The 20,000-nt window shown below is 44.4% G+C and overlaps 1 protein-coding gene across 1 annotated transcript in view; it reads right to left on the bottom strand.

The window, feature by feature from the left end:
• The window catches only part of rgs3a (regulator of G protein signaling 3a), a 126,122-nt gene that overhangs the window by 58,669 nt on the left and 47,453 nt on the right, over positions 1-20,000 (bottom strand). Inside the window, exon 10 of the mRNA XM_053676999.1 lies at positions 12,815-12,946. Within this exon, the coding sequence (XP_053532974.1) occupies positions 12,815-12,946 (132 nt within the window). The remainder of the gene's footprint in view (positions 1-12,814; positions 12,947-20,000) is intronic.

The following is a 20,000-nucleotide window of genomic DNA, read 5'->3' as shown; positions in this document are numbered from 1 at the left end:
TGTTAGCTGTAACTTTACCGTTAGCTATTAGCTTTTTACTATTAGCTACAACTTTACTCTTAAATATTAGCCCCTTACTGTTAGCTGCAACTTTCGCTTCTGTAGTGCAAATGAAAGAATAATGGTGTTCTTGTATTTATTCCAGTTTTCCTTTTCTTCTCCAGGTGGGCGGGACTATATTTGGTACAAGTCACATCAAGCCTAAAAAAACACCAATCAGAATTATCCATCTGCTTACTTACGCTCCTCTTAGTCCATGTACGAAAAAACAAGATCTAGCTAAGGTTAGGGAAATGTTTTCCACAATGCCACTAGCGACCTCTAGAGGGCAGCATGGTAGCCCACAAGACCTCCAACATGCATACAATAAGTCTGGAATATTCTAATCATTAAAAAAAAAAAAAAAAAATGACGAATTGTACCAATATTGCTAATGTATAATGTATAGAGTAAAAGATAAATGTTTGAACCTGGACCCAGTGATCTTTTGCTCACGGTGTGAAATTTACACAAGAACCCAACGCTAGCTTATTATTATATTCCACAAGATAAATCAGGATGGAGAGAAAACCAGTAATAAGAGCAAACCTAAATGTCAAGTGTTGGCGTGAGTGCAAGGTCGGGTCGCTACTTCTCCATAATTCAATACGCTGAAAATGTGAAGCTATAATAAATACTCTCGATCGTAGCGCCTCGTATGTTATCATAACCTGTGTTTACCATGCGCTTTCATCCTCCGTCGAAAAAAACAAAAAAACGTGAAACCCAATTCTCTTCTCTTCTAGACGTGTTCTTTAGCACGTGTTCTGAATGACGGCATCCCGCGTCACGTCGCGCATTACGCGTCGACTATATCTGCTGATAACACGGTTATAATCTGGCATTGTGGGAAACTCGAGCTATACGCAAGACCCTTCGCTGCAACACCGATGAACACATGATGCATTATAACTGCGTTCACATCATGCTACACAGCACTCCTCAAACCTTATAATGTCTCATAGCTGTAATATCATTGCTGTATTAACATGCGTAATGCGTTATAAACTATAATAATGTCATAATGTCATGTGACATAATGGATCGTAAAGCGTTCATAGGAATATATCATAGAGGTCTGTATGAAGCCTGTCAATGACATCATGTTGCACAGCACACATAAAACCTTATAATGTTTTATAAACATGCATAAGACTTCATAATGTCATGCGTTACAACATGTTCACAGGAACATTGTTATAAACGCAGACTTCAAAGCCAAAGTTTGTAACGACCTGCCGTGATGAATACTGCTCTATTACGCTTAATATCCATTTCTTGACCTTTTCTTCTGTCGGTTATGATGCATTATAACCTGTACTACAGCTACTACAGCTACACCAGAACTCATCAGAGCGCTTTATTTGATCATGATGTTATAATCTGGTTCACGTGTGACGTCACATCCTTGTGTTTTATAGCTAGGAGCGGTTTATAGCTATTATAAGGTGTTATGAATGCTGTAAGATATAACACTTCACATTACGGACACTGAATCCGCGGGAAGTGTTTTTCGCGGTGTCTTATCTCAAACCTTATCAGCAGGAGTCATACACACACACACACACACACACACACACACACACACACTTGTGTAAAACCGTATAACAGGAGCTGATGAGCTGAGTAAACACAGCACAGCTGAGCGCAAAGGCTGTAAATCCCGTGAAGTCAACACACACACACACACACACACACACACACACACACACACACACACACACAACAATTTTGCTTTATAATATCTTTTCAAATAAAAATGTTACAAATTCTACAAAAAAAAAAATTTTAATCAACCAATTTGTTGACATTGCTCTATCCTTATAACCTTAAATCACTGATTAGTTAAAAAGTCATAATAGTTCAGCATTCCAGCACACACACACACACACACACACACACACACACACACACACACACACAGTATGAAAAAGCAGGTGTACCTTAGAAATAGGCATCTGTGAGCCGGCCGTGCGTATGCGGGGTGGTGAGTAGAAGTCGCAGCTCTTGTGTGTGTGTGTGTGTGTGTGTGTGTGTGTGTGTGTGTGTGTGTGTGTGTGTGTGTGTGTGCCAGTTTAGGTACAAGTCCACTAAGAGTCAATAGATGCAATTTCTTTTCTTGGCTACTGTCTGCTTCTCACTGTCTGTCTATCTGTCTGTCTGTCTCACACGTCCTGTCTCACGCCCTTTATTACTAGTCTCTCTCTTTCTCTCCTTCTTTCTCTCTCAGTTTCCCCGTTCATTCATGCGCCCGTTCCCTCGCTCGCTCGTCGCCACTCTACAGTAATTACAGCCGAGCGTGTACACGCTCACGGCTGCTGAGCCATTGGAGGGATAGAGAGGGGTGGAGGACGGGATGGAGGGAGGGGCAGAGAAAGGGATAGACAGAGAGAGAGCGAGAGAGAGAGAGAGAGAGAGAGAGAGAGAGAGAGACTGCAGTACCCGTGCGCTTCTCTCTCTATCAGGAGACTCGCGTCCCGCTCCTCTGTCGGCTATTTTTAGCAGCCGTGAAATCAAAGCCCCGAAATGAAAAATGGGCTCATGCCACACACACACACACACACACACTCACACACACACACACACACACATGCACACACACAAAAAACCCTCAATGGCTGTCTCTGTTGTAAATTTGGGTCACAAACCATAAGACACGCTCAAGGTCAATCTGTATTGTTGTCATCTTTATTATACATTATTAGCTTTGCACTGGGCCACAATGCTAATGCTAATATAGCTATTAGCATAGCCGCCTGAATCACGCAAATTAATATACACGTTCATATCGACTCGACTGAATCGATTCGTATGCCAAGTTACAAAGGTTCAAATCTCAGCCTCCGAAGCTCCACCCATCTCCCTCAACACCACTGATATCTTCTGTGCACTTTTCAGGCCACGAGATTCAGAATCGTTAAGGCTGCGATCCGGTCGGTTCTGTATGTAATCTGAAAGCGACTTTTGAACTCGATGAGCTTATCTGACGCTACGCCCGTGTCCACGGCGTGTCCGATACCGTCTGCGCGGTTTTAACTGAAACTTAGCAGGCGACAGGAAACGGTCTGTGATTGGTCGTTTGCCATGTCAGTCGATTATTCTTGAAAGTGAAAGTGGGCGGGATTAGTGTTCATACTTTTATAACTCGACGTAAATAAATTCCAACCACGTTGCAGGATTTCAATAAAAATAGAAATTGTATTAACAGACTTCTGGGATAAGTCCGCCTGCTGCGTGAGGGGAAAAAGTGATTCCGGTTGTTCCAGATTTTTAAATAAGAAAAAACTAATAAAATGTATAAAAATAAAAATGCAACCTCAGCCATTTTTCTGCTCAATGTACAAACTAATGGCAGCGGTGAAGTGGGAACGATGAATAATACAACACCCTTTCCTTTTATAATTCATGACCTGCTGCAGCCACTGAGTGCTGAGAAATGGACAGATGGAAGGACGGACGGATGGACTGATGGATGGACGGACGGAAGGACGGATGGACAGACGGATGGGCGAATGGACTGATGGACGGACAGATGGTAGGACGGACGGACGGAAGGACAGACGGGCGGACGGACTGATGGATGGACGGATGGACGGACGGATGGAAGGACGGATGGACGGACGGACGGGCAGATGGACAGATGGAAGGACGGATGGACGGACAGACTGATGGATGGGCGGATGGGCGGACGGACTGATGGAGGGACGGATGGCAGGACGGATGGAAGGACGGACGGACGGACGGACAGAAGGATGGACGGACGGATGGTAGGATGGACGGACGGGCGGATGGAAGGACGGATGGACGGACGGGGGACGGACGAAAGGATGGACGGAAGGACAGACAGGCAGACGGACTGATGGAAGGACGGATGGACGGACGGACGGGCAGATGGACTGATGGATGGACAGATGGAAGGACGGATGGACGGACAGACTGATGGATGGGCGGATGGGCGGACGGACTGATGGAGGGACGGATGGAAGGACGGATGGACGGACGGACTGACAGAAGGATGGACGGACGGACGGTAGGACGGACGGACGGGCGGATGGAAGGACGGATGGACGGGCGGGCGGACGGACGGAAGGATGGACGGATGGATGGTAGGACGGACGGACGGAAGGACAGACGGGCGGACAGACTGATGGAAGGACGGATGGACGGACGGACGGACAGAAGGATGGACGGACTGATGGAGGGACGGATGGAAGGACGGATGGACGGACAGAAGGACGGACGGGCGGACGGACGGACGGATGGTAGGACGGACGGATTGATGGGTGGATAGATAGATGGATTGATGGATGGAAGGATGAGACTAATTCTATACACCGAGAAGTTTAAACTATTCAAACATATACTTTTATATCAAAGTACGTTTGAACAGAATCTGTGCTTCGAGCAATCAGAAGAAGAAGGAGAAGAAGAACACAGAGGAAGACAACAAAGAAGAAGAAGAAGAAGAGAAGGAGAAGAGAAAGGAGGAGGAGAAGAAGACAAACAAGAGGACAAAGAGGAAGACAAGAAAGAAGAAGAATGTATTTGAGAACACAAGGACAGTCAGGACACACACTCACACACTCAGGACAGTGCAGATGAAGCTGTTCCCGGTGTGTGTGTGTGTGTGTGTGTGTGTGTGTGTGTGTGTGTATGTATAGCATACGTTTCCCATTTTACTCTCTGATTATTCACTCTTCTCATAACAACACTGCGCTGATGAAGTTGATTAAAAAAAACCCGAGCGTATTAAACGCATTCGTAGAGAAAAGAATAAAGCGCTCGGTAAAAACAGCCGTCTGTCATCGACTGCTTCAGAATTATTTAGAAAACAAACAACACGTTTCTCCATCACTCTCCCTCTGACACGTTGCTTAATAACCCGTAGTACGGCGTTAATCACATCACGGCGTGAAGAAGTGAAAACCGCACGCAGGCAAGAACAAGCGTTACATCGTCGTTACACGGCCACCGCGGCTCCCTCCGTGCCGCGCGCGCGTTATCATCTGATGCATCGACCAGAAACACCCTCCATCGAAGTGCACAGGGAACCGATCCGGATACGACGACGTCACGCCGATAAAACACGTGAGATGGACCTGGAGCTGCGTTAACCGCTTTTCAGATGCTCCGCCCACTTCCCGTGACACGTCACATCCTTTACGCTCTTTTCAGGCCACAAGCTTCAGGATCATCAGGCTGCACACACACACACACACACACACTCTCTCGGCGCTGGCTTTCACACTCCTCTTATTAATCTTATAGCGTGTTAAAGAATAGTGCCCCACACACACACACACACACACACACACACACTGGTCAACATTCATATGTCAATCACCCTGGCAGGCACTTAGGCACTATTTCTAGCTCATGTGAGGTCCACACTCTGTATCAGACTCTTAGACATCTCTAGAGAGCGATTTATAAATAAAGACTCTGGAACGTAACGAGCGATCGCTTTTAAATAAGCCAAGAAATGCCATCGCGCGCGTCCTCTTAACACACAGCACGTTTTCACAACACTTTCTCATGTGCTCGAGTACTAATCAACGCCTCCTTGGCTACATTCGAGACACAGTCTGAAGAGCTATCTGAAGTATCCGGGTTCTCTCTCGCGCCGCCACATCTTGAGCCGAGAAAACACGATCCAGCTGTTGCGAGAGGTCAGTGAATGATCGCTTTATGCAGCCGCGGAAGGCGGTCTTTCTCCTGTGCCGGCTCGACTTAATACCGTCCAGAAGGCCTTGTTTGGATACTCGAGTGTGTGATGAGCACATAGGATTGTGTGAGTGGGGGGGGGGGATGGGGGGTGCATGGGGATAATGACAGGACTAGACCTGGGACACGCCCCAAAAATAGAAAGAGAACCAGACGGGGCTGAGAGTTATCCCTTCAGTCAAGGTAAACACTGTATATACTCATGTGAAGTGTTACACCTTGTGTATGTACTGAAGCTAATATTATACTTCCTGGTAGTACGCTCGACAATCACGCTGAATTCTCAAATCCGATTGGTCAGATTTTGTCGAGCAGCAGACGCAAATCAGAGGGTTAGAAAGCTACACAGGGACGTCTGTGTAAGCGGCGCTGGTTAAGACAAATCCCAGCATGGCCAAGCGGTCAGTCCCGGGCCCTCGAGCAAGACTCTTAACCCAAAGCCAAACGCTGTAAGTGTATAGCAGAAGCCGTTTTAACGTCCCCAAAGTGTGCGTAATCGCCGTCATCATACGGCGAAGTCTTCCGGAAACGTGTAACATTCACCAGTCCGTACAGGATTTTTTTTTTTATTGTTTTTTACGGAATTTGTGAGGTTTTTTTTGCATTTTTGCGGAAAACCGCTTGAATCGAAGGGAGCTTTGAGTGAACGCGCCTTGTGACGACGACACACGGGGCGTCGCGATGAAGGCATATGACGCATCACGGGGAAAATCTGCGGGAAAATCATTCCGGGGAAAAAAAAAATCGTGAGCTCGTCGTAATATTGCAGAGTTTGTTTGATTTCTGCGAGCGCAAAAATCGGGAAATCCCGGAGGCACCGATTTACGGAAGGGGAATCCGGCGGAACTTTTCCGTCACCTTCACCACGCGATTTCTTGAAAACGTGACGAGCTGCGTTTTGTTTTTCGCGACAATTTCACGGATTTGCGATAGCAGGAATGAACGCGAAATCAAGCGAACGCCGCGATATTCGGAGGAGCTCGCGGTTTTCCGAAATGACCGCCGATTTCCCGCAGATCCGTGCCGAGACGCGCCGCGTCGCGTCATCGCCTCGACCGGAGCGCTCTTCGATTCACGTGTACGGCTAAAAGGTCTCGTTTACCGACGGACATCGGCGCGAAAAACCGCGCGCGACAATTTCGTGCGATTGCGATTTCGCCGATTCGAGTAGTTTTAAACCATGCGTGGATTTAAAAAAATATTTCCTAGAATCCCAGTGCGCTTTTATAACCAGAGTTTCCTTTCCGTGATCATCCCACTACCTCCGAGGTTGGAACGCGGATTAAATCGGACGTGTCGGTGAAGCAGAACGCAACTCTGTGTGTATTTCTTTTTACAGCGCGTGACAGGTATAGAGGTGTGTGACTCGCCTCGGCCTGTCTCTGCGCCGAGGAGACGGAAAATCGGTGTTCCCGCCAGACGAGTAGGATTCAGACTATACGGGAGACGGTGTAAAAATGCGACTCAGCAACAAAAGTGTAATAAAAGAATCCAGAATGGTTTCTCTCGCTCCTCTGGGCTCCATTCAGCTTCAAACGCTTGTTTATATTTATCCTCTGGCCTTACTGGGCAACAGCTGCAGAGCGGTGAGTCATGCGGCTTTTTTCGGTCTACAGGCATTACTTACAATAAAACACAAAGTTCAGGTCTTATCAAAAGACCTCCCGGTTTAAAGAGAGGGGCGGGTCCGACTCTCTGCTGATCCGGTGCTCCCCTTTTCCCATATCCGAGGCCAGTTTATGAGATCCCGTCGAGCGTCGTGAGTCACGTCCTGAAGAATTATTAGGCTGGACGTCGTAGTAAATATGAGAGGAGGACATCGAGATGTCACTCTGACGCTGCGTCGTGATTCGATCGCACGCCACGTGGCATCACGGCCGGACGCTTGACGGTCCGGGGATGGTATCTCAAACCGGAAATCGCGATAAAAGCTTGACATGAGAAAAATATGACAAAAAGCAAAAGGAAAGAACGTCAAGAGCGACGTCGAGAGACAAACGGCGATGAAAAACGAACACGGACGACGGAGCGTTTTCGTTAGCCGGGGCGAATACGCGATTTACGACGACGGTATCGCGGCGTAAATCAACACGTGACGATACGTGACGTCCCCGCTTTAACCGAGTCTGCGTGCAGTCATGTTGCTCAAATTTTTACGCTTTTCCGCCACTGGAGCTACAGCAAAGACGAACGACCTCGCTCGAGTTACTGGAAGTTCTATTTCATCTGCATTACTATTACTACTACTACTACTACTAATAATAATAATAATAATAATAATAATAATAACAACAACTGGTCGATCTAATCTAGAGAGCACGCTACTGTAGGTTAGTTAGTTAGCTGACACTTGCTAGGATTGAAAAGAGCGTTGTTATGGTTACAACGTGCGCATTGCGCTTTATTGTTTTTTATTTTTTATTTTATTATATCATCGGTCACCATGGGAACTGTGACGTGAAGCCGGAATCTATATATAGTTGTAATATTTAATGTAGCGGAAGTGAATCACATGTTTTAACGGCATTATAAAGATTAGAGATCTCATTCTGCACCGATCCTCCGACTCACTCCGGCGTCATATTCCTGTTAGTCACTAAAGTAGACTGATGTGCGTTAATATTCTGCGTCAGTACAAACAGGGGAACCCGCTCGTCAGAGAGAGAGAGAGAGAGAGAGAGAGAGAGAGAGAGAGAGAGAGAGAGAGAGTCTCGGGGTCTCGGGAGGGGAGAGATGCAGTCAGGGGGATGAGTCAGGTGATTAGTGAGAAGAGGACACAGTGATACTGTCCCACTGAGGAAACACAGGAGGCGAGAGAGAACCCGCGGCTCTGCTCTCATAACAGCGCGGGATTCACGACGGGCCCATGAGCAGAATCCGACCGGTTCAATCAGCACGGAGAACAGGGACCGGTCCAGTGTCGCTTCAGACGTCTGCGTTTTAATCACAGCTTTAATGAACGCCCGTTTAAACGAGTGTGCTGTTGGAGGTGATGAGGATGACTTAACTCATTTCCCTCAGGGAGAAAAAAACACACACACACACACACACACACACACACACACACACACAGGATATAATGTATAGAGGTCAAGCATTTGGTATTTGCATATTATTGGTATAATCCGGTCAAATATGTAGCTACAGTCTGCCTACACTACACAATAAAGACTTCTACAAGCATCATACATCTTTTACTGAAGACTCCAATCCTTCCTGAACGTCTGTTTGTTTTACTCAGAATATAAAAACTAAATATTACATAGGGAAAGAAAGAAAGAAAGAAAGAAAGGAAGAAAGAAAGAAAGAAAGAAAGAAAGAAAGAAAGAAAGGAAGGAAGGAAGGAAGGAAGGAAGGAAGGAAGGAAGGAAGGAAGGAAGGAAGGAAGAAGAAAGAAAGAAAGAAAGAAAGAAAGAAAGAAAGAAAGAAAGGAAGGAAGGAAGGAAGGAAGGAAGGAAGGAAGGAAGGAAGGAAGGAAGGAAGAAAGAAAGGAAGGAAGGAAGGAAGGAAGGAAGGAAGGAAGGAAGGAAGGAAGAAAGAAAGGAAGGAAGGAAGGAAGGAAGGAAGGAAGAAAGAAAGAAAGGAAGAAAGAAAGAAAGAAAGGAAGAAAGAAAGGAAAAAGGAAGAAAGAAAGAAAGAAAGAAAGAAAGAAAGAAAGAAAGAAAGGAAGAAAGAAAGAAAGGAAGGAAGGAAGGAAGGAAGGAAGAAAGAAAGAAAGAAAGAAAGGAAGAAAGAAAGAAAGAAAGAAAGAAAGAAAGAAAGAAAGAAAGAAAGAAAGAAAGAAAAAAAGAAAGAAAGAAAGAAAGGAAGAAAGAAAGAAAGAAAGAAAGGAAGGAAGGAAGGAAGGAAGGAAGGAAGAAAGGAAGGAAGGAAGGAAGAAAGAAAGAAAGAAAGAAAGAAAGAAAGAAAGAAAGAAAGAAAGAAAAGAAAAAAGAAAGAATGAATGAACGAAAGAAAGAAAGGAAAAAAGAAAGAAAGAACAAATGAATGAAAGAAAGAAAGAAAGAAAGAAAGAAAGAAAGAAAAGAAAGAAAGGAAAAAAGAAATAAAGAAAGAAAGGGCATAAGAAAGAATGAACAAACGAACAAATGAACAAAAGAAAGAAACAAAGAAAGAAAGGAAAAAAGATAGAAAGAAAGAAAAGAAAAAAGAAAGAATGAATGAACGAAAGAAAGAAAGAAAGAAAGAAAGAAAGAAAGAGAAAGAAAGAAAGGAAAAAAGAAAGAACGAACAAACGAAAGAAAGAAAGAAAGAAAGAGAAAGAAAGAAAGGAAAAAAGAAAGAATGAACAAACGAAAGAAAGAAAGAAACCTGGTTATTTATAATTTGGCTGTTTGTTTGTTTGTCTGTTTATTTTACTAAGAATAAAAATGCTACATATTTAGATATATAGACAGGTAAATAAATAAATAAATAGATAAATAAATAAATAAATGGTAATACCACAATCACAACTGTGTATTATCATGACTTTTCCTATTATGTTTGTTTATTTTTGTGATGTATTAGTTTTTGTTTGTTTTTACTGAGAAGATAAAATATCAATCGTTCTCAATCTGTTACCTTCAGCTGAATGAACCGCGTCCTGTTTTAAAGTCGAACGGAGTGTAACAGCAAATCGATCAATCAATCAATCAATCAATCAATCAATAGGAATGACAGTTTGGTCATCTTGTGACGCATAAATAAATAATGATTTTTCTTTTTTTAAATGAAATAAGAAAAACGATAGCTAATTAAAGTTTATTAGATTAAATTAAAGACGACTGCGATAAAATACGATTAAATGTCACCCTTAAATACGTCACTGTGTTATAAACACGAACGTATTATTATTACTTTTAAAATCAACCAATAAATAAAAAACACAACAACAACAAATGTGCAGTCCCAAAATATTGATTCTAGTCTCCTTCCCCAAGCCAATAAAATGTGTGTGTGTGTGTCTGAAAGGTGTGTGTGTGTGTGTGTGTGTGTGTGTGTGTGTGTGTGTGTGTGTGTGTGTGTGTGCTGGTGGGGGGTATATGCGTGTGAGACAGCCAGTAGGAGAGATCGATGATGTGTGTGATTCATAAGCTCACTTACACACACACACACACACACACACACACACACACACACACACACTCGCATGTCACCTACAGTAATCAATGGTCCATTAGCAGAAGGGCACGGACAAATTTATTAATGTCTATAAACAGCTCACGGTCCTCATCTACACACAACAGAACCAGACAGAACCAGACCGGGTCAGATGGAGTTTATAGAATTATACAGTAGAAATACTAGAACACGGCAGATGATTATTATCTGCTCAGCAGTGGGCGATGAGGTCCTGTTTACACTAGTGCGTTCTGGTTCTAAAACGGTGTTTCGGGAACGATCTCCGTCCACGCTACACGACCGAACACGCATGTCACGTGACCGCTCGTGCACACTGGGCATGCGCATACAAGTGTAAACAGGAAGTCGGTCGCTAGTCACCGGCAGGCACGACAAACCGGAGTTCCACGTAGGGCTTACGCCGCTCGAAATGAGATTTGTCGGCGATCGCTCTAATCGTAGCTCGCCTCTTGCGCGTGTAGACGGCCGCGGCGTTCTAAAATACCGAATTTAAACCGCGCAATGGACGCTGAGAATGACGACAAAGCCAGTATACGATCGGGGTAGCGTGACGGTCATACGGTATGGGCTTGACGGATCAGGGAAGGATACGCGATGATCTAGAAGACCCGGTCGGGGAGCGATCGTGGGCGGAGCCACGCCTTCGTTACTTACTTGATCCTTACTTCAGTTGCAACTAAATCATTTAAGCTAGTCATTTTCTTCCATAGTTCTAGTCTTGTGACACGGTATGACCAATCAGAAATGACGAATGATCACGTGACTTCGTTTTTCCCGTAACACGTGTACCAGTGCCATAGAGAGATCTCGGATTCCACCTAGCTAGTGGATCAGCTTGGGGCAAAGTTATCATTATCTCCAGAGAGGTGGATAAAAATAATAATGACAACCACACACACACACACACACACACACGTTATATCAACGGCGTGTGCTCGAAACTCAAACAGCTGCGAAACAAACCAACAACAAACAAACAAACAAACGGAAGGCTGGAACACAAGGAGAAGAGAAAAGAGACTGAGAGAAAAGAAAGAACAATCGCTTCCTGATTCAAGCCGAGATAAAACAGGCAGCTCAGGGCATCTCTCTTTCATGTAAAAAGCAGGATGAGAGGAATAATTACGAGCAGGTGTTGAAGAGTGGAAGCGTCCCGTATGCTGATGAGACACGGCTTTATACGGCATGTGCTGGAGTTCACACCGACGCTGTGATACGGAAGCGTTTTGTATTATTACACACAACGTTGCTGCGCCTTTAATTCCACGGAAAGAGAGCGACAGTTTAAAGCCCGGGAAAAAAGGAGGGGAAAAAACACGGTGTGTGTATTTACGGCCAGATATCATGCCGTGACACTTGAGGATATAGCTGCAATGCGCAATAAAATAATGACAATAGCGAAAGAGAAAAACTAGAGAGATCTGGAATTGAATTCAAAATAAAATATCATTTCATATATTTTTGAAGAAAAAAAAAATGGATCAAACTACAAAAAGAATTTTTCAATTAAAATATGCTTTTATATGGAGTAATGTGTGTGTATGTGTGTGATGGAGTTCGTGATGGTGTGTGTGACACAGTGTGTGTGTGTGTGTGACGGATAGAGTGTGTGACGGATGGAGTGTGTGACAGAGTGGGTGATGGAGCGTGTGACGGTGTGTGACGGATTGAGTGTGTGAGAGTGTGTGACGGATGGTGTGTGTGACGGTGTGTGTGAGAGTGTGTGACGGTGTGTGTGATGGATGGAGTGTGTGACGGTGTGTGTGAGAGTGTGTGACGGTGTGTGTGACGGACGATGTGTGTGACGGAGTGTGTGATGGATGGAGTGCGTGACGGAGTGTGCGAGAGTGTGCGACGGACGGAGTGCGTGACGATGTGTGTGACGGAGTGTGTGAGAGTGTGTGACGGAGTGTGTGAGAGTGTGTACCTGCTCACTGGGGCTGAACGTCTCTCTGCACTCCAGCTGAAGTTGCTTTTCGATGTTATCGCTCAGACACTGACACACTCTCGTCTTCTGCTCCAGCGAGTACGCCTCCAAACTCAGGAGACAGTCACACTTCTACAGACGGAGAGGGAGAGCGAGAGCGAGAGAGAGAGAGAGAGAGAGAGAACGAGAGATTAAAACAGGGGTCATGAGTAAAAGAGAGGGATAGAGAAAGAGACTGCAAGAGATGGACATAGAGATAGAAACAGAGACGGAGGGTCATGAGGGATAGCGTGAGACGGGATATAGGAGAGAGAGAGAGAGAGAGAGACGGAATTGAATCAAAGTCATGAGTAAAAAAGATTGATACTGAAAGAGAGTGTGATGGAGAGTGCAGAAGATCAGGAGTGATAGAGTTTGTGTGTGAGAGAGAGAGAGAGAGAGAGAGAGAGAGAGAGAGAGAGAGAGAGAGAGAGAGAGTCATAGAAACCAAAACGCAGATGTTGTAAAAAAAAAAAAGTCTTCAAGTTTATTAAAGATAAAACATCACTTCATCACATACGAGTGCGTCAGTTAACACCTTGACCCCTAGCCGAAACGAATAAGTCTAATAAATATTAGACGATACAGCACAAAATATACAATTCATATCGTTTCGCTTATCCTGGTTGGGATAAGAAGACGAGAAGCTCAGCCAGAGATTCCAGCTCCTCCTTGGGGATTCCCAGATGTTCCAAAGCCGACCGTGAGATATCATCTCTCCAGTGGATCCTGGGTTTGGCCCAGTGTCTCCATCCAAAGGGATGTCCCTGATATAGCTCTACTAACCTGGGGTTCTCCTTGTAAGGTGCTAGAACCAGCCGACTCCTCTTGATTCTGAGGAGTCGATTCTTGATTCTTGATTCATCTCTACGTCAAGGATCTCTTGGGTTGTCAAGCTCCTTAATCTCTCACGTGAAATAAGGCCAGTGGAGAAACTTTATTTCCATCAGCCATCCTCTCAAAGTTATTCTTCCAGTCACAACCACAGGTGAGGACCGAGCTTGTGCTTCTCCACCACTCCCCACTGCTGCCCATCTGTCTGCCCAGCTCTCGCGAAGGAGCTCCCGAGATACTTAAAAGACACTCGAAGAGTCCGTCGTAACAGCTGAAAGTCGGTACGTTTTGACGATAAACCCGATTTGCGATGGGGGTTGAATCGTTTGGATTGCAACCGCAGAGGCTGTTTTTCTCGTCCTCCGAGAGCGGCCCTCGGACATCAAGAGTCCTCCACACATGACTTCACACGAGTTCAGAATTAGAGGGTGAACATGCACTGTGACATTAAAGTCCAGTTATAGCCACAGCTGGACTGTAAACACTGTTTACCAAGGTCAAGATGAACCAAAAACTAAAGCCTGAAACATCTAATGTTCCTAAAGGAGTAATAGACCGGCTAGAAAGTCCACGGTTTAATAAAAACTCATCGATCAAAACGGTCCTTGACAGATGGGTAAGCAGCATGCAGCTCATGGGGGACACGCCGTCGAAAAATGAAGCCATATTTCCAAGTAATCTAGTCGGAGGATAAGCAGTAGCAAAGACACTAACTTTATTACATTACAGCAGAGTGAAATTCTTTTCTTCGTGTACTCCAGCATGCTAGGAAGTTGGGGTCAGAGCGCAGGGTCAGAGATGATACAGCGCCCCCTGGAGGAGAGACGGTTAAGAGCCTTGCTCAAGGGCCCAACAGTGGCAGCTTGGCAGCGCTTGGGCTTGAAACCTCGACCTTCGATGGGTTGGCACTCCATCCAGGCCTCCCCCTACCCTGTGCTCCGAGTTCCCTGGGATATGCAACAGGCATACCGACCGACACCCCCCCCAATCCCCAACCCCCCAGCTTAGCTTGCATCTTTTTTATGGCTGCATCTATTTATTTATTTATTTATTTATTTATGAGAATACCAATTTATTGTAAATGTGCGTGGGCTAAACCAAGATAGGAAAAAAAAGCTTCCAGCTCACGGTGTAATCATTCCCCTGCTGCAGTGATTCTGTAATTGCAGAGCTTTACAGAACACACTTGAAGGCAAAAGGCTCAAGGGTGAAATCAACACGAACGCTATAAAGAAAGACAAAGCACTGCAGTCTACATTAATTATGTAAAACAGAAACGCTCACGGGGAGCTGCAAAACAATCAATATTGTGACTGAGCGAAGAAATTCAACATAGCTGTTAATACTACCGAGGACAAGAGTACTGAACAGGCATGAGTAGTCATTAGCAAGAAAGCAGGAAGACCAGTACTAAACAGCTCAGCATCGTGAACCAACTGGGAATGCAAATAATAATAACAGTAAATATCTACCACTATATATAGTTCCCTTTGTCATCATAAAATGCATGCGACCCAAGCCATCAAATCCTGAAATCAATCAAAACTAATTATCTACCCATAAAAACACAAGGGCGCCATGAGACGAGACTATTACACCATGGAATGAAGCTCTAACTCCGTCTCGCTGAAAACGAATCAATCCTCAATCAATCTTGTTTTTGTTTTTTTTTTATCTCATCATAGTTTCCGATGTCCCGAGCGCCGGTTATGCCGCGAGTTATTTGTGCTCTCTAGCCGCCGAGGACGAACCGCCGAGAGTTATCATGGAACGGAGAGAAAAGTCCGAAAAAAGAAGGACCGAGGCCGTTTATTAGACGAGTATCCGGACGGACGATGAAACGCAGTGACTTAGAGGCAGTCCCCGAAATCAATACGGGTCATTCGAGCCGTTCTGTCATTTCAACTTAATATGAGAGCTTGAAATCTGTTTCTGGAGAAAGAAACAGTAAACCCTGTCGAGTCGAAGATCATATTCCCGCCCGAGTTTTCAAATGGGTAAAAACAAAGGAATTCTTTTCTAAGATGAGTCGGGACACCGTTGGGTTTCTGTGTGTAGAGTACCGTGACACTGTGTTCGGCTGCCTGTGAGCCGGACGATGGGAAAGGGGAGGGGTGTGAGCCACCTGCTGGGCAAACAATTCACACCTCTCCACAATAGCGAGATAAAAACAGACGGCACAGCTAAAGCTGCTTTTCATAGTTAAACATTGTATACAACTGCCCCAGTGAAACGGGTATGAAGAAAAGAAAAAAAAAGAAATACGTATGAAAAATTTTTAAAGCCCTGAGTGTCTACTTTCATACGAGCCATTTAACCTTTACTGTGGAGTGCGACATCATAAATTAATTCAATGCTGAATACAGGAAGCCCCAAAAACAGGCACAAACGCCTTTTTTTTTTTTTTTTTTTAAATTTTTTTTTGGCCTCTGGTAAAAAGAGTTCATTAAAGCTAAAATGATTCAAAACAATCTCAAGGGAATGTAACAGTAAAGCAGTGTGGAGCAGTACACTAAACCACAAGGAAAAGATATTTAACATCGACCTTTAATTAAAACACTAGCAGGTCAACCCAAATGAGAGTTAATTACACTGCACTAATGAGTAATAACGAGAGATTGCAGTGGAATCCAGCGCAGAACGTTTCCGATAGAGAACGGAATTGATATCGGTTATTATATTTATCTGTTGGGAATCCTGATCAGGATAAAGACTTCTAAAGGCGTCTAAAGTACATTTCGCTCGCTACTTTTTTAAGGCCAGGTTTAAATGAATGAACACATACACACACACATATATATATATATACACAGGATATACAGTAGATGGGCGGCAAAAGTTTCGCACACATAAGCGGATCTGTAAGCGGATGTAAAAATGTGAAATTCAGTACGATTTGTTTAACGAGAAATGAACTGTGAGATACTTTCGGGCCAGAGACGCCCGACGTTGTGAAGTAGGATCGAAAGTTTTTGCGGTCCAGACTCAGTGTCTCATAAGATGATTGATGGGGAATGAAATATGAAAATAGAATGAAACACAGCTGCAGCGGGACACCCAACTCCCAAAAGTCACATCTAGAAACACACACATTCCTACCAAAAACAAAAAAAAAAAAACGAGAAAACAAAACCCCCATCTTCCCACAGCATGCCATTTAACAAACGTGTAAAAGCCACTACAGATGACCTGTGGTGTTGAGTAACAAAAAGTCCTTAACTGTTGCAAAAGCGAATAACTTTAACGCACGCAGACATTCAGTTTACTTTCTCATGGGTAATACCAGGACACGATGGTATGACTAATGGCTGCGATAATTAATGGACATAACCAACTAAAAATGTGTGAAAATTCATTGAGATGAAGCCTTGCTGCAGACCCAAATATCCAGTGGGTGGAGCTTAATCCAGCTCAACCTACAACCCTAACCTTAACCCACAAGACGCTTCACAACACACTTAACAACATACTTTATAAAATGAGTTGCCTCCATCTCCTGTACCTTTCCACGCCCTGGACGTTCGGTTCTCTGGATGTTTTTGTTTCATTTACTCGTTTAATTCACCAACAACAAAAACGAGCTATAATGCATTACACCGCAGAGTTAACTGAGTTCTCGATTCTGATTGGTCAAAAAGTGTGGATTAATCGAACTCAAATACCCCATTCAGTACGTGTATATGGACGACAGTAATCCGATATGAACCCGATTAAGACGATACTCTGATTAAGAAACTGGCATGTAAACAGAGCTTATCGATGACCTTAATCCGATTAAGGTCATACTCGTGGTCAATACGAATGGAATTAAGACGTGTGGAGTACTCCTGTTTTAGTCGCGTTACAGACACGTACACACCTTAATCACACTATTAACGTCGCGTGGGAGTTTCCACCGCATCGTGTGACAGGACGTACACACACGGCGGCGCTCGACCATTTGACGGCGAACGAGAGAGCACGGCTGCGTCCCGAACCGCGCACTTACCCGCTATATAGTAAGTGAAATACACGTGTTTCGGCTACTACATAGTAGGCAAGTACGCGGTTTGGGACGCAGCCCACGGCTTCAAGCGGTCGTCTATTAGCACGTACGGCACGACGAATAATTAACCGCACTCGGAGCGTTCGTAAAATGAAAGATGAAACACTCAAAACCGTATACGGGACCATAACGATGACCGACTGCATGTCGATACGTGAAATTCTGGAGGGAACGTCGGACGGCGTGGCGCGGGGACGTAATGACGTGTGACGTTAATCGATCTACGTTCTATAACGTGTAACACAGGAACATGAAAGGAATATACTAAAAGCGACTCATGTAAACACCTTAATCAGAATATCGTCTTATTCAGAATGAGGTCAATAATTAGATCACTGCGGTCCGTGTAAACGCAGTCACTGATACATGACAAAAAAAAAAAAAAAAAAAAAAAGCGTCTTCCAAAATATTGTACTTGATCAATATCAGAAATTCTAAAAGCTGACATTTTCTCTAAAGGGTTCCCGTCACGTTTGCTCACATAATGTCTCAGAAACGTTTCCTTTGTCTTGTAAATGTATGACTTATCGAGTCTACCGAGGATGGCAGACTTCCTGGCTGACATGAATAACACGAAGCGCAAGTCCTGCACACGCCTCCGCCATTCACCGCTGTAGGAGCTAAGCGTTTCTGTGCGGACAGAGAGGAGGAAGTGTGTTTATTTATTTATACTGGGTGTAAACAGGAGACGAACATAGTCGTACTGTAGATGTCCCACGCACTGACATCACTTCCCTTGAACAGAATGATAGCTGCAATAGCAAAAAAAAAAAACACCTCAAGAATAGGAGAACGTCCTTCTCGTGAACGTTTACTTCTAGTTATAGAAGACTTGTAGCTACCGTTCCAAAATTTTAACGTGTCGAGAAATATCTAAAACGTCAAGCTTAATAGACCATTTATGATAGGTTTATATGATACGTAGATTACCGAATGCCTACAGTCTTAGAAAAAACAGGTTCCTTAGAAAGTTTCAGGGATCCTTGCTTCTCGAAAGGTTTGTCTGGTAACCAAGGAAACCTAAACCTCTTAAGGATTCCTTTCTTTCTTAGACCGTCGACAGGTTAAGATCTTATTTTACACCTTTACATTTCCCTTTTAGAGCGAGTTCTTTTCAAAGTTTCAGGGCTCCTTACCTCTTCGAAAAGTTTCATCTGGGAACCCTGTCTAAAAGAGTTCTTAACCTGCCTAGCGCCTTAACCTAAAAAAGGTTCCCGTAAAGGTTCTTTGTCTAGCTAGTTGCTAATGTTTTCTTGCAACAGGTGTTAAAATGACTGCGGGGGTTCAAGTGCCTATTGCGTCCTTTCTACGAAACGTCTTGTTCTTTCATAGATCACATATCGTCTCGGTAAGAAGTTGCCCTAGGTTACAGGATGAGAGCAAGGGTCATAGGTCATAGGTTTCAAGCAAGTGCCCTGCTAACAAAACCGGATTCCGCTTGGTGTAATAGACCCGACTGCATCTGAATGAATCCCTTCTAGTCATTGCAAGCCCGCTCTCACGTCATTTGCAGACCGTGTGAAGACGATTCCTGCGAGAGAAACAGAACAAAGCGTCGAATGCCTTTCTGCTACCACGTGCGTATCCTTGTACCAGTGCCCTTGGTGCATGTACTCTCTGTGTATCTCTCGTAGAAGGTCAATATTCTGTCCAAGCACAATCCCTGCGCACGATTCGTCAAGGTTCTGTAGCAGCGAATGCCAAATTTCAAGTTCGTTAAGACTGGAAATAGCTGACCTCGGTCTCCAGCGGCTCTTAATTTCGAGAAAGGAAAAAAAAAAGGAAAAAATTCTCAAGCTTCTGGTCTCTAAGGTGGCTACTCATTTAGAAACAAGGTCGCTTGCGTGTGATCTTTAAAATAGCGCAGCATGTCAGTTTCGGTTTGGTCTGGTTAATCGGAGGCCCGGGCCCAAATTTACAAACACTCCTGGGTGGAATTAAATCAACATGCCGGACATTGCAGCACCGGTCGAGAGCGAAAATTATGTAATAGACGGGCAAAACCCTGCAATAATACAGCAAGGGAGTGATCTCTGATCCAAAGAACAGCGCACGGAGAAGCAAGTCCAAGCCGACGAGTGCCCCTCGGCTGGTTTACCCGCGGAAGCTTTTCTAAATACCTAAGTTCATGTGACACTGTTGTGACCTAAAGGCATTACAGATAATTCAAACTGAAGCGAGGTTGTTACACAGCTCCTGGGTTTATAGCAAAGGGGGTTGGGGGGGGTGGGGGGGGGGGGGGTACTATATTTGCAAAGGAATCTGTGG

This window comes from Ictalurus punctatus, chromosome 28 (assembly GCF_001660625.3).
Source record: "Ictalurus punctatus breed USDA103 chromosome 28, Coco_2.0, whole genome shotgun sequence".
NCBI lineage: Eukaryota > Metazoa > Chordata > Actinopteri > Siluriformes > Ictaluridae > Ictalurus > Ictalurus punctatus.
This window is presented reverse-complemented; position numbering and strand designations above follow the sequence as displayed.